General features: G+C 36.8%; 2 protein-coding genes across 2 annotated transcripts in view; one reads left to right on the top strand and one right to left on the bottom strand.

Moving 5' to 3' along the window:
* WASF1 (WASP family member 1) overlaps positions 1 to 14,008 on the bottom strand; it is a 159,019-nt gene that overhangs the window by 132,405 nt on the left and 12,606 nt on the right. The window lies entirely within an intron of this gene.
* CDC40 (cell division cycle 40) overlaps positions 1 to 14,008 on the top strand; it is a gene marked incomplete at its 5' end in the record, with an annotated part of 55,768 nt that overhangs the window by 37,834 nt on the left and 3,926 nt on the right. Inside the window, 6 exons of the mRNA XM_079938828.1 lie at positions 2,593 to 2,638; positions 4,858 to 4,959; positions 6,236 to 6,351; positions 6,595 to 6,728; positions 11,373 to 11,449; positions 13,852 to 13,996. Of these exons, the coding sequence (XP_079794954.1) occupies positions 2,593 to 2,638; positions 4,858 to 4,959; positions 6,236 to 6,351; positions 6,595 to 6,728; positions 11,373 to 11,449; positions 13,852 to 13,996 (620 nt within the window). The remainder of the gene's footprint in view (positions 1 to 2,592; positions 2,639 to 4,857; positions 4,960 to 6,235; positions 6,352 to 6,594; positions 6,729 to 11,372; positions 11,450 to 13,851; positions 13,997 to 14,008) is intronic.

Consider the following 14,008-nt stretch of genomic DNA (forward strand, 5'->3'; position numbering starts at 1 on the left):
GTGCTTTGGTTAAATCTATTCGGTTATTATAGATAAATCTGGGCTTGTTAGGCAATTAGAGGCTAATTATTTTCTCTTAAGCCCTGTGAATGCAGCAGTTTATGAACTGCTTCCAAACACGTTGATTCAGATATGGCTTTGTGGTCCAATTGGCTAGGCTCTTTTTTTTTTTTTAATTTTTTAAAATTTTTATTTATATTTTTTGGCTGCGTTGGGTCTTTGTTGCTATGCGCAGGCCTTCTCGAGTTGAGGTGAGTGGGGGCTCTCTCCGTTGCGGTGCACGGGCTCTAGGCGCACGGGCTTCAGTAGTTGTGGCACACAGGCTCAGTAGTTGTGGCTCACGGGCTCTAGAGCGCAGGCTCAGCAGTTGTGGTGCACGGGCTTAGTTGCTCCGTGGCATGTGGGATCCTCCCGGACCAGGGCGCGAACGCGTGTCCCCTGCATTGGCAGGTGGATTCCTAACCACTGCACCACCAGGGAGGCCCTTGGCTAGGCTCTTTGTAAGCTTAGATAGCTGATTAGGACATAATCAATCACATTGGCTTTAGGCACATAAATATTTAATCACCAATAATGCATTTTTATAGAGGTTTTAGATATGTAACTGAGTTCATTTGTTCCTTAGTACCTTAAAGGTAGAGAGGACATGTGATAGAAAACCCATTTTTAGAGAGCAGATAATGTAATTCACCCTTTTTCTTCTAAATGCTAGTAGCAGAATTGCTCCCAGCCTCTTCTCACACTTTTTATAGTCTTGGGAAGGTCCAACTTTAGTTGATGTTCAGCTGTAGAATGTGTGGTAGAAAAACTCACTTGCCAATACATGTCAACTTGAATATGGGAAAGCCTTTTAAAAACTTAAATCTGGAAGCATGGTTTTTATCTTTTTTATGTCTTCTGTGTCTGGATCATTATACTGGTCAATAAATATCAACCCTATAGTGCTCTTGAGTCTTGGAAAGTTGACTCATGAAAATTTTATTCTTTGTAAATAATTCATGGGTAGTAACAACATATAAAGGCAGCTTTTTTTGATGAGAGCAACCATTTAGGCATTTACCTCAACTTAGTGGCTTAAAATGACCGGACAACAGTTTGGAGTAAAAAGACTTATTTCCTTTAACTTGCAGTTTATACAGACTATGTTAATTGAGATTAAGGTCTTCTGTTTGACCAGCATAGAATTTAATTTGTTCACGTCTGTAAACATTTATTAGGTACCTATTATGTGCAAAGGACTGAGGATGAAAAATTGTTTAGGGGCTTCCCTGGTGGCGAGGGGTTAAGAATCCTCCTGCCAATGCAGGGGACACGGTTTCAAGCCCTGGTCTGGGAAGATCCCACATGCCGCAGAGCAACTAAGCCTGTGAGCCACAACTACTGAGCCTGTGCTCTAGAACCCATGAGCCACAACTGCTGAGACTGCGTGCCACAGCTACTGAAGCCCACACACCTAGAGCTTGTGCTCGGCAACAAGAGAAGCCACCACAATGAGAAGCCTGCGTACCGCAACGAAGAGTAGCCCTGCTCACCGCAACTAGAGAAAGCCCACGTGCAGGAACAAAGACCCAATGCAGTCATAAATAATAAATAGATAAGACAGATAGATAAATAAAATTTTTAAAAAATTGTTTAGGCACTGTCCCTGCTCTTAAGGTGATTGTTTCGTTATGATGTAAATGATCATTGTAGAGGCAGATGCAAGGTATTCTGGTTTCAGAGAGGAAGCATACCTCAATAGGAAGGTAACTAAGTAAGCAGGGGAAGGGCATAGGGAGTAGAGTATGTCTGAGAGGAGTAAATAGAATGAATCAGCATGGTATGTGCTGAAAACCGCAAGTGGTGTGACTGCTAGAGTCTAAAATCTGAGAGGCATAGAATGACTACAATCAAGGCAAAGGACCAGGACCTAGGGTCCTTTCCTGGTATGCTATGGGAACTGAGACTTTATCCTGTAGGCACTGGGTGGCCAGGAAATGCTTTCTATTTTAGATCATTAGCAACACTGTCAAGGATTGGATTTGAGGCAGGCAATAATAAAGGTAGTTTCAAAGCTATTGTATTAATTCGCTTTAGATGTGATCAGAATTATGAACTTGTTATATTTTAGTCTAGATTATCATTTTCATAACAGCTTTTATAAGTTAATACTTCAGAAAAGTTAAAAAAAAAACCTCTCAGTACCAAAATGTTATAATATTTTAATAACATAATTCTTTTAAAAGTAGTTCATAGTATTACATAAGTAGAAACTTTTCATCATAGAAAATATATCAAATACAGAAAAGAACAAGAAGAAAATGAAAACCACCTGTATAAGCTCCATCTAAGTTCTCTTGATTTCAGAGTTTAGCTTTAAAGTGTGTGTGTATGTGTCTGCACATGCGTATGTGTGTAGTCCAAATAGTGCAAGTCACTAACAGCACTGAACAATATGTTTAATGATATATAATGCCTTTGGTTAAATAACCTGTACACACACAGATATGCACATACATAGCTGGCATACGACTATTGTTAGTGATTGATAGTTGTCATTTTATCAAAGTTTTGTATTAAATTTAATGTTTCTGTGTGTTGTTTTTTCTCCAGCTATGGGAGGTTTACGGAGACAGGCGCTGTCTGCGAACATTTATTGGTAATACTTCTTTTCTCTCTGGCTATAAATCTGTTTGGAAAGACTTTTTAAACTACAATAACATTAACAGTAATTTTACTACACTGATATGAAGGAAAGCCTTCATGGACTTGAGCTGAGTCTTGAAGGAGGGGTAAGTCTCCCCATGTAGACAAAGAACTAGGAAGAGACAGCAGCAGAAGCTAAAGCAAGAGTGGAATGAGAAAGCATACTGCTTTGAGGGAACCACTTATACTTCAGAATTGTTAGCCTGAGGGATATAGTACGAGATGACAGTGGAGAAAAGCAGTAGAGGAGGGCAGAGTATGGAAGACCTTTAGACTGTCCTGGGGGCCTTGGGAAGCCAACCACTGAACTGTTCTTGCAGGAAAGCAACGTGATCAGATTTGAAGTTTACAAAGATCACAGTGGCAGTATGGAGGATGCTTTGGTGGGGCAGGCCTGGAGGCAAGAAAGTGATTTACAAGGTTATTTCATTGGTCTGGATTAGAGATAATGAGAGCCTGAACTAAAGCGGCAGAGAGAGAGGAAAGAAACAAGAGTTAGGGAAGAGATATGGGAACATATGTATATGTATAACTGATTCACTTTGTTATAAAGCAGAAACTAACACACCATTGTAAAGCAATTATACTCCAATAAAGATGTAAAAATAAAAAATAAATTTTAAGATAGAAATTAAAAAAAAAAGAGTTAAAACCAATGGGACTTGGTTAGCAAGTGAGTGATAAGAGTGAGGCAGGAATCTAGAGTGACTCTCAGGTGGCTGGAAGAATGGTGGTGCTACTCATCATAGGAAGACGATGAGATTTCAGACTAATGGAATTTGAGCTGCCTTTGAGATACTGAGATAAAAATGTCCAGTAAGCAATTAGATAGCCAGATGTTGAGCTTTGCAGAGAGGTTGGGAATTGGCAACAAAAACAGATAAAGAGATAAGGTTGAGAGAATTCCTTGAAGGAAAGAAAGCCAAAAAGAGGACAGCCTTGTTGGTAGATACTAGTTTATTGTCTTTGTCAGATTTTGTGTGAAGGCTAGTTATGTTTTGAAATTTAACTGTACCAAATTGAAATGGTATTTGTGTGAATTACATTGGCTTTGTTTTTAGATTTAAGTGGGGGTCCATTTGCCAGTGCTTTGTTACGATTTTAGGGCCTCACTGCACAAATGCGGCCCGAGATGCCAGGGCAGCCCAGAAGAAGACTTGTGGGAAGGCTCTCAGCGTGTACAGGGAACAAAATGTCTCCTGCGACACAGGGGATTTGATCTCCATCTGTCTCCCCTGCACTGGCAGTTTTTCAGTGGAAAACTGAAAATTTCCTACTTAGAAAGATGATAGCAGCTCTGACTGGGACTCCTGCTGTACAAAAGAATGCCTAATTGCCATGACTGGAGGTCATCGGTGGTAGTGGTTCAGGACCCCTGGGTACGGCTGACAATTTGTGCCATGCACATCTTGCACAATTGTGCTTGGCAGTCTTTGTCATGGTGGGATGGTAAAGAGTAGGAAAGTTTCTGCTTTCATTTAATCATATTTTATTTGCCTCTGTAACTTTCAGAAGAATTCACTGGTCAGGCAAGATTGATTTCCAAGGAAAGCACCTTAACATTATTGTCAAATGCCATTTTAAAACTAAATAATAGTTAATATTTGTTTTCAAAAAGGTTTAGTCTCTGAGATTCTGAATCCATTTCTATGAAATTCGGGAATGTGATCACAGAAATAGACAATTATTGAACAAAGGCCACAACTTCATGAACCTTAGGTTTAGGTCACTTTGTTTTCACTTCCAGCTTGGCAAGTAATCTCAGAGTGAACCTTCAAAACGTCACCAGCCATTTCTCTTTCATTGGCAATAACTGGACTATTATGTTTCCTTAAATTCTTTTGACTGTTTAGTCATCAGCTGTATGTATAACATATTAAGAGAGTGCATGAGAGACTTTTTAAAACAAAGTTACATCTTTTCTTTTGGTTCTTACCTAAATTTTATGCATCAGAATCACCAGAGGAGCTTTTCAAAGGGGAAAAAAACCACCTACATTCCCAAGCCCACACATAACATATTCTGAGTCAGTAAATCAGCATGTGGGGTTCCAGTGATTTTGACTCACAGCATGGCTTGAAAAATACTGTTTAATGCTGTTTCTCTTATGGTGCTTATATTTTAAAAGAACATACTTCACCTCACCTCCATTTCTATTGTCTCTGCCTTTAGGTCACAGTAAAGCTGTTAGGGACATCTGCTTTAATACTGCAGGAACACAGTTCCTCAGTGCAGCTTATGACAGGTATCTTAAGCTCTGGGACACTGAGACAGGTAAGAAAGAGCTCACTTATACTAACATCTATTTACCTTATAAATTAGTGTTTTTAAATGAAACAATGTGAGTGGTCTTCTGTGGTAAAATGGTACCTTCCCTAACTGCTGATTCTCATATCATTGACTATCAGCTAATATCACAAAATGTTTGTAGAGTTGAAACTCAGCTATATAAGTAGCTCTTTTACTATGAAATTTCTTTTCCACCAAATATTTACAATTTATAAAGCAAATATATTGATAGACAAGGAAATTTAAAAATTTCCGTAGACTATTTAATTGATCTTTTTGTTCCCCTACATAACCTAGCACACTGCATTGCACAACATAGAAGCACAATAAATAACTGATGAGCAGAATTTAATTTAATTGCCCCAATTGGTTAAAATGTAGGTCTAAACTTCCATGGAAAGATTGGTTTTATATATTCACAGACATATTGATTACATCAGCACGTTGTGGCTAGTATAATTTTATATAATTAGACAACCATCTTTCATCCTGAGTTTTAAGGATAAAGAAAATAGGTAATAGTTATTGAACACTGTCTACCAGGCATTGTACTAAGTGCTTATATTGCAGTATCTTGGTCAATCCTTAAAATATCACTATGAGATTAAATACTATTATTGTTATAGATGAGGAAACTGAGGCTTAAGAGGTAACTTTTCTAGGGTCACACAGCTAGTAATGGTCGAATTGGGTTCAAACCAAGGTCTCTGTAATGCCAAAGCCCATACTCTTAACCTCTTTGGCAGTGGTCCTCAACTCTAGCTGCATTTTTTTTATAAATTTATTTATTCATTCATTTATTTAATTTTTGGCTGCACTGGGTCTTCGCCGCTGCACGCGGGAACGCGGGCCTTCCCTAGCTGCAGTGAGCGGGCCTCTCATTGCGGTGGCCTCTCCCGCTGCAGAGCACAGGCTCTAGGCACGCGGGCTTCAGTAGCTGTGGCTCGCAGGCTCAGCAGTTGTGGCGCACGGGCCCAGCCGCTCCGCGGCATGTGGGATCTTCCCGGACCAGGGCACGAACCCGTGTCCCCTGCATCGGCAGGCGGACTCTCAACCACTGTGCCACCAGGGAAGCCCCTTGAATATACTATTTTTAATCATTAAAAATCCTTGAAAAGGGACAATGTAGTTTACAGTAAAGAACAAGCAGGTTGCCATTCCTCAAAATTTATTAGCAAATGATCTCTAGATCTTAATCCCAGGGTTATCTTTAAAGGGTCAAATTTATTTTACCTACTTTAACTTGGGTCTTTGGTTTTAGGACAGTGTATATCAAGATTTACAAACCGAAAAGTACCCTATTGTGTCAAATTTAATCCTGATGAAGATAAGCAAAATCTCTTTGTGGCTGGGATGTCTGATAAAAAGATTGTGCAAGTAAGTCTTTTCACAATATTTTTATTAAGATTCCTGAGCTTTACACTATATGAGGGGCTAGAATAAGGAATATTAACTTGTTTAATGTTTGCTACTTCTAGGGAGTGCTGATGCTCTAGTCTTGGAAGCAGTAAATCTATAAAAACATGATTTTGGAGATCTTTTTTCCTTCTCCATTTTCCACAGTTATGATCTTTGTTTTCATAAATCTGCTCTTTGCCATTTCTCTTATTTGATATACAGTGGGACATTCGAAGTGGAGAAATTGTACAGGAATATGATCGGCATTTGGGAGCTGTCAACACCATTGTTTTTGTTGATGAGAATAGGAGATTTGTGAGCACATCTGATGATAAGAGCCTAAGAGTTTGGGAATGGTGAGTTTTTATCAGTAGAAAATCTAATTAATATAAAGCAAACAATTTAAAATTTTGTAGTGAAAGGCTTTCAATTTGAATATTTTCACAACTGTGATCTCTGGCCTGTCAGTCAAACTGGTTTAACTATTTAGGTATCCAGAATATGAAAATAAAAATTTAAACATGCTACTTTTCATAGTCTTTAGATAATCTTTCTAAAGAATATGTATTTTGAGTCCTTTTTCTTGCACTAGTAAAAAAGCTTATATAGTGCCATCTTACATTCTTTATTAGGTATCTTATTCATCTTTGCAGAATGACTGACGAAAAGTAGGGGTCACACACGTATAGACTGTGTTCCTTATGCTAGGGATTGAGCATAACATCCTAGCCTTAGAACCAACCCAAAGAAAATATTTTTTAAATCTCTTAATTTTTTAAATGTCTGCATTTTGATTATTCAGTACTGAAAATTGCCCCATGTCATCACCCCTGTGTCCTGCTGTTTATAGCCCATAATGTTTTACTTGTAGAGTATAATCAGAATATATTGCTTAATTTTGCTTTCCTAGAGAAAAAAACACTTTTCTAAAGTCAAGAAATACTAAAGCTGATTTCACTAAGTATCTATCATAGATCATGTTTTATAGTTGATTTTCAAAGCAATGCATAATAATCTTTTTTTTAGAGTTAATGTTTGGTTGGAACCCAGCTTGTTTTGATAGTCAATTATAAGGCACAACTCAACTGTGGTTACAGCCTTGTGGGGACTAGAAACTATCTCCCTACCCCCAGAAGTTGTTCAGCTGTGGGAAGTGAGAAGCCTTGAACTACAGGCAGTAGTTTCCTCCTGAAACTGAGTCTGTTTGGGGACCTGAGCACGTCCCTAACCATTGTCAGGACAGTTTGGGTAATTGAAGATTTAATGTAATTTAACTGCTGTTTCTCCCATCACCAGTATACCCCTCCAAATTACCCCCAATTAATGGAGAGTTGACTGTACTTTACACATAGTCTTAACATCATTCTTAATGTCCATGGTTTGAGACTATCTCATAACTAAGATCTCTTCTACTTCAGAAATGATGTTACATGCAGAGGACCTGATAAGGATATAGTTTTATATGAGCCATATAGACCATTTGCACAACAAGCTAGATAGTTTAGTGTACATATAGCTGTTTTGTTTTATGTACTGTAACAGTTTGATTATACTTAAACTTTCAGGTGTTTCTATCAGATATTTTCGGCTCCATTTGAAAATGGGAAGTAGTATAAAAGAAATTGGTAAATGTTTGAATGATGCACCAGTTACAGGGCTTTTAGAACACTTGTGTATGTTTTCTAATTAGAGCATCGGTCAGTAAAATATTTTGATTAAATGATCATGTTTCTTTTTTTTCCTTCTCAGAGCTTAAGAAATACTCCTAAGACTCATGATACTGGTTCATTATAAATGATGACATCCTGTAGATTTTAGTTTAATTCTCACTTGCTATTCGAGCCTTCCTAACCAATCCTCACATGAGATTAGGCATCTTCTCTATTATCCCACAGACAACCCTTTGCTTCTCACAGCTTTTTAGTTCTTGCTTATTTATTCTCTTCCCTGCTGAGTTCTTTTTTTATTTTTAATTTTTTTTGAAGTATAGTTGATTTACAGTGTTGCATCCTGACGAGTTCTTAATCATGAGAGAAAGAACTGTGTCAGTCAAATTCTCCATCTGTCTTCAACACCAGCACAGTGCCTGGCATGTAGTATGCACTGAATATCTAAGGAACTCATTGTCGTGATTATTAATGATCTTACATTTATTGAGCTCTTTCTATGTCCCAGGCACACTAAGCATTTTACATGAACTATTTCATTTAATGGGCAAGTAATCTTACGAGATAGGTGTATTTCCTATTCCTGTTTTATAGATAAGGAAACTGAGATAGATTAAGTAATTTGCCCAAGGTTCCCCGAGAAACGAAAGAGCCAGAATTCAAACTCAGATCAAACTGATTCCAAAGATTTTTTTGTTTTTTTTTATAAATTTACTTATTTAATTTATTTATTTTTGGCTGTGTTGGGTCTTCGTTGCTGCGCGCAGGCTTTCTCTACTTGCGACGAGCGGGGGCTACCCTTTGTTGTGGTGCGCGGGCTTCTCATCGCGGTGGCTTCTTTTGTTATGGAGCATGGGCTGTAGGCACGCGGGCTTCAGTAGTTGTGGCATGCAGGCTCAGTAGTTGTGGCTCGCAGGCTCTAGAGCGCAGGCTCAGTAGTTGTGCCATACGGGCTTAGTTGCTCCGCAGCAAGTGGGATCTCCCCAGACCAGGGCTTGAACCCGTGTCCCCTGCATTGGCAGGCAGATTCTTAACCACTGCGCCACCAGGGAAGCCACTCCAAAGATTTTTCTTTTCCTTTTTTTCTCCCCAGTTTTATTGAGGTATAATTAAAACTGAGATATAAATAAAATTGTAATGTATTTAAAGTGTACAACATAATTATTTGATATACGTATACGGTGTGAAATAATTCATTAACCCTTAATTAATATATCCATCACCTCACATGTTTACTTTTTTGTTTGGTAAGAACACTTACGTTCTACTCTCCTAGCAAATTTCAATTATGCAATACAGTATTACCAACTATAGCCACCATGGTGTATACACTAGAACCTCAGACCTTATTAATCTTACAGATAAAAGTTTGTACCCTTTTACTAGCTTTGCCTAATTCCCTGCCCACCCCTCCACCCAGCCCCTGGCAGCCACTATTCCACTCTCTATTGTTATGAATTTGACTTTTTTTTTTTTAAGACTGCACAAATAAGTGATACCATGCAGTATTTGTCTGACTTATTCCACTTAGCATAACACCTACCCTCCAGGTTCACCCAAAGGAACCTTGGTTTTCTTAAACAATACTATACAAACTAAGACTATTATACAGTTTTAAAGAAGAACAGGAGATTGTAATTAGATATTGAGCATCCTGTGGTATCCTAATTGCCTAAATTCTAAATTCATGAGATATTATAGGCATGTTTTCTCCCAAAGGCATTTATTTTTCTTAAAATGTTTTTAAAAGAAAATTTTACAGTGGTTGGCACAAATGTCTCTTTTATTTTTAAAATTTCATAGGTTTTTGTTAGGTTTTGTTTTTTTGATGATCTCATTTCCAGACTGAAGATTATTTGTAACATAAGTTACTAGCTTATTATACTGATTTACAATTTCTAATTAGAATATAGTATTATGTTTATTAAATAGAACTATGCCTAGCATTTTTACTAGCAATTATGAAGTTCACAGGTGTTCAGATTCTTTTCATGTTATAGAGCTCATTGCACCAAGAGTCCTTGAAGTAAGGGATCTGTTTAAATTTTAGTAAACCATTGATTGATATGAACCTGAACTATCATTAACTTAATTTAGAAAATGCTCTTATTTTTTAATTCATGTTATAAAATTATCAGCCACTAATAATGAGAAGGGAAAAGTAGTTGAACCTTTTTAAGGTTGAGGCTCTTCTCAATACATTTGGGTCATTCATTCTGAATGTCAGTTCTCACTGGTAACTTAGAGCTATTAAAGGGTTGGAGATTTGATAAATGATACTGTTCTTCAGGTTATACCTGAAAATGTTTTCCTCCAACCAAGACTCTGATAGAGTTTTTTCCAATCATTTGCTTCTTCTTCCGGGTTGATAGAGAGATGGTTAGAGAAGATGCTTACTTAAAAGGCAAATTATTATTATTGTTCTAATTAATCAAAGTCTTTGAACTTGAACCATGGTTTGACATTGAAATTGGTGCTTTATAGTCTGTATTATTCATCAGATTACATTTCCCACACATTACTCTATAAAAAACAATTCTGATGTCTCATGGTCTCTGAAGGACCAAAATCCTTCAGAATTAGTAAAGAATTTTTTTATCATGGAGAATATTAAAAATGAAAAGACACTTAGAATTTTGGATAGGTCTAGATTTAGGTGACTAGTTTTGGATTTTTGTTGTTTTTGTTTTATCTTTTGTATCACTCACAAGAAAAAAATTTTAATGCTTTTTCTCCTACACTGTACACATTTGGAATACTTTACAAATAAGCTGAAAAACAGAAGATGTCCAGGTACCAAGCACTTAATCTACCTTACCCATCCCTTACCCATCTGGATGGGCTCGACCTGCTTGCAGATCCCTGTACATCTTTGCCTAACATCTATCTGCTTGCATTGCTGAAAGCTCTTTAGCACTCTCACCTGCTTGCAGAGTAACAAGTTATGGTTGACTGGCAGGTAAAATAAGAATATTTCCCTGTAGGCTTGCTCAGACATCTTGCTTCTGCCTACCGTGGTACATTTTTAGATGAGTTCATTATTAAAGAACTTATAGTAACAGATTTTTTTTAAACATAAAGGCCAAAGTTTAAATCAAATAGAGATAGAAAACTAAATCACTGACACTTGTAATTATCATGGAAAGTCATTTGTAAAGTAAAAGCTTTATAATAATCAATAGAATGTCATTTTGTGGTTTTCCTTCTTCCAGGAAGTTTCATGAAAGGTTTATTAAATATATAATTTCAAGAGCATCTCTTTTGTTTCAGAGATTATTATTCTAAAAGTACTTTTAGAAATTACTATTCTGATATGCTATTTTTAATTTTTAGGGATATCCCTGTGGATTTCAAGTATATAGCAGAACCCAGCATGCACTCAATGCCTGCAGTGACTTTGTCTCCAAATGGTAAGTTAGTAGATAGTGTTTTTAAATGAGCTCTGTTTTCAAAAGAGCCTTGGCCATTCCCTCCTAGGGGAAGTCTGTCACAGTGCCATACTTATATAAGGAAATCTTTTCAATATTAGAAATAATCACTGGTTTTCATGTGTGAGTCACCTCACCCATTCTCTTGTTATTTTTAAAAGGTAAATATAAAAGAAATGATGATTTGCAACTAACATTGCCCGAGCATCTAAGGATTTCTATCTGAGAATCAGGATTTGTTTTTTTATATGTAATTATCCTTCCAACAGAATCATGTTCAACAGCTCAGTGATTTATTGTGAGCTCTTTTTCTTTCAGAGAATAGGAAATTTTGTTCTGGTTCCTCATAGAGAACACCTTAGCAATTTACTGTAAAAGATTTTTTCAGGCAAAAATTAAAAAGATAAGTCTAATACCATTTTCTATTTAATAATTCATTGCCTTTTAAGTACAAGTACTACAGATATACTGATATAATTCTACATGACGATATTAAAGTGGAGGATCCGATATTTGGGCAGCATTGTGAACTCAGTAGCTACTGTGAGTATAGAGCGAGGAAGAGGGGACAAGAAAGAGTTTGCTTTTCTAGTCGGGGCATCTGCCACAGGCAAATCAGTGATATTTGTCAAATGCCCTATGATTTTTATGAGAAGAGCAACCTCACTGGGTGCTGTTCTGATAATCACTATATTGTATACAGTCACATTTGTCACTGTGCACCTGAATTTCATATAGTGTATTTTTAAACCATCCATTACAAATACTGTGCCCATCTTGAACAAGGCCATTTACCCAGTCAGACTGTGAGCACTGTTAGAGTCATCCCTTAGTTAATCATGTTTACAAATATATAGGATGTAAAGATACTGCAGTTAAGACTCTAGTGGCTTTGGTGGATCCTGGGTAGATAAAAGCAAGGTGGCCCAAATTGAAAAATGGGCAGAAGACCTAAATAGACATTTATCCAAAGAAGACATACAGCTGGCCAGTAGGCACATGAAAAGATGCTCATCATTGCTAATTAGAGAAATGCAAACCAAAACTACAATGAGGTACCACCTCACACCAGTCAGAATGGCTGTCTTTAAAAAGTCTACAAATAATAAATGCTAGAGAGGGTGTGGAGAAAAGGGAACCCTCTTATACTGTGTAAATTGGTGTAGCCACTAAGGAAAACAGTATGGAGGTTCCTCAAAAAACTAAAAATAGAGTTGCCATATGATTCAGCAATCCCATTCCTGGGCATTTAACCAGAGAAAACTATAATTCGAAAAGATACATGCACCTTAGTTCATAGCAGCACTATTTACAATAGCCAAGACATGGAAACAACCTAAATGTCCACTGACAGATGAATGGATAAAGAAGATGTGGTACATATATACAATGGAATACTACTCAGCCATAAAAAAGAATGAAATAATGCCATTTACAGCACAATGGATGGACCTAGAGATTATCATACTAAGTGGAGTAAGCCAGAAAGAGAAAGACAAACACCGTATGATTTCACTTATATGTGGAATCTAAAATACAACACAAATGAACATATCTATGAAACAGAAAGACTTAACACAGAGAACAGACTTGTGGTGGCCAGGGGAGGGGGGAGGGGAGGTGGGGGGAGGGGAGGTGGGGGGAGGGGAGGTGGGGGGAGGGGGAACTGGGAATCTGGGATGAGCAGATGCAAACTATTATATACAAAATGGATAAACAAGGTCCTACTGTATAGCACTGGGAACTATATTCAATATCCTGTGATAAACCAGAATAGAAAAGAATATAAAAAGAATATATATCTGTATAACTGAGTCACTTTGCTATACAACAGAAATTAAACACAACATTGTAAATCAACTATACTTCAATAAAAAAATTTTTTAAAAACAAGTGTGGCCCACAACAACAGTTACTAGAATTTTTTTAGTCATATCTTTCTTTATACAGTTTTATTTAATAATCCTAGGTTTTCTCACCTGGAGTTTATCCTTCCTCTTTCCATAATTAACATAAATAAGTCTCTTTCTCTCCATGGTTCTATTGTTTATACTTACTACAAATTAATTTCATTTCATAAAATTTAGTTTTATTAATGCTAAACTCAGAGTTTTTGTATATCCTAATTTAAACAAACAAAAAAGCTTTTATAGGAAAAGTGCTAAATGATATAAGATTGTATGAGCAAAATCCATTACTTTATATATAAATACCTCTCACCAGCAACAAATTTGTAACACTTTACAGGTGGTATGGTAAATTAATTTTCCTACTATTATGAAGTAGTTGGGAATAAAATAATATTAATGATTGAACATATTTAAATAAAGTCTTTTTAAAATTTTCAGTCTTCCTCTAAAATGTCTCATTTATTGAATTTACAGGGAAATGGCTAGCGTGCCAATCAATGGACAACCAAATCTTAATTTTTGGAGCACAGAACAGATTTAGATTAAATAAGAAAAAAATTTTTAAGGGCCATATGGTAGCAGGCTATGCTTGTCAGGTAGACTTTTCACCAGACATGAGGTAAGTTTAAAC

This window comes from Stenella coeruleoalba (genome assembly GCF_951394435.1).
Source record: "Stenella coeruleoalba genome assembly, chromosome: 12".
In the NCBI taxonomy this organism is placed as follows: Eukaryota; Metazoa; Chordata; class Mammalia; order Artiodactyla; family Delphinidae; genus Stenella; species Stenella coeruleoalba.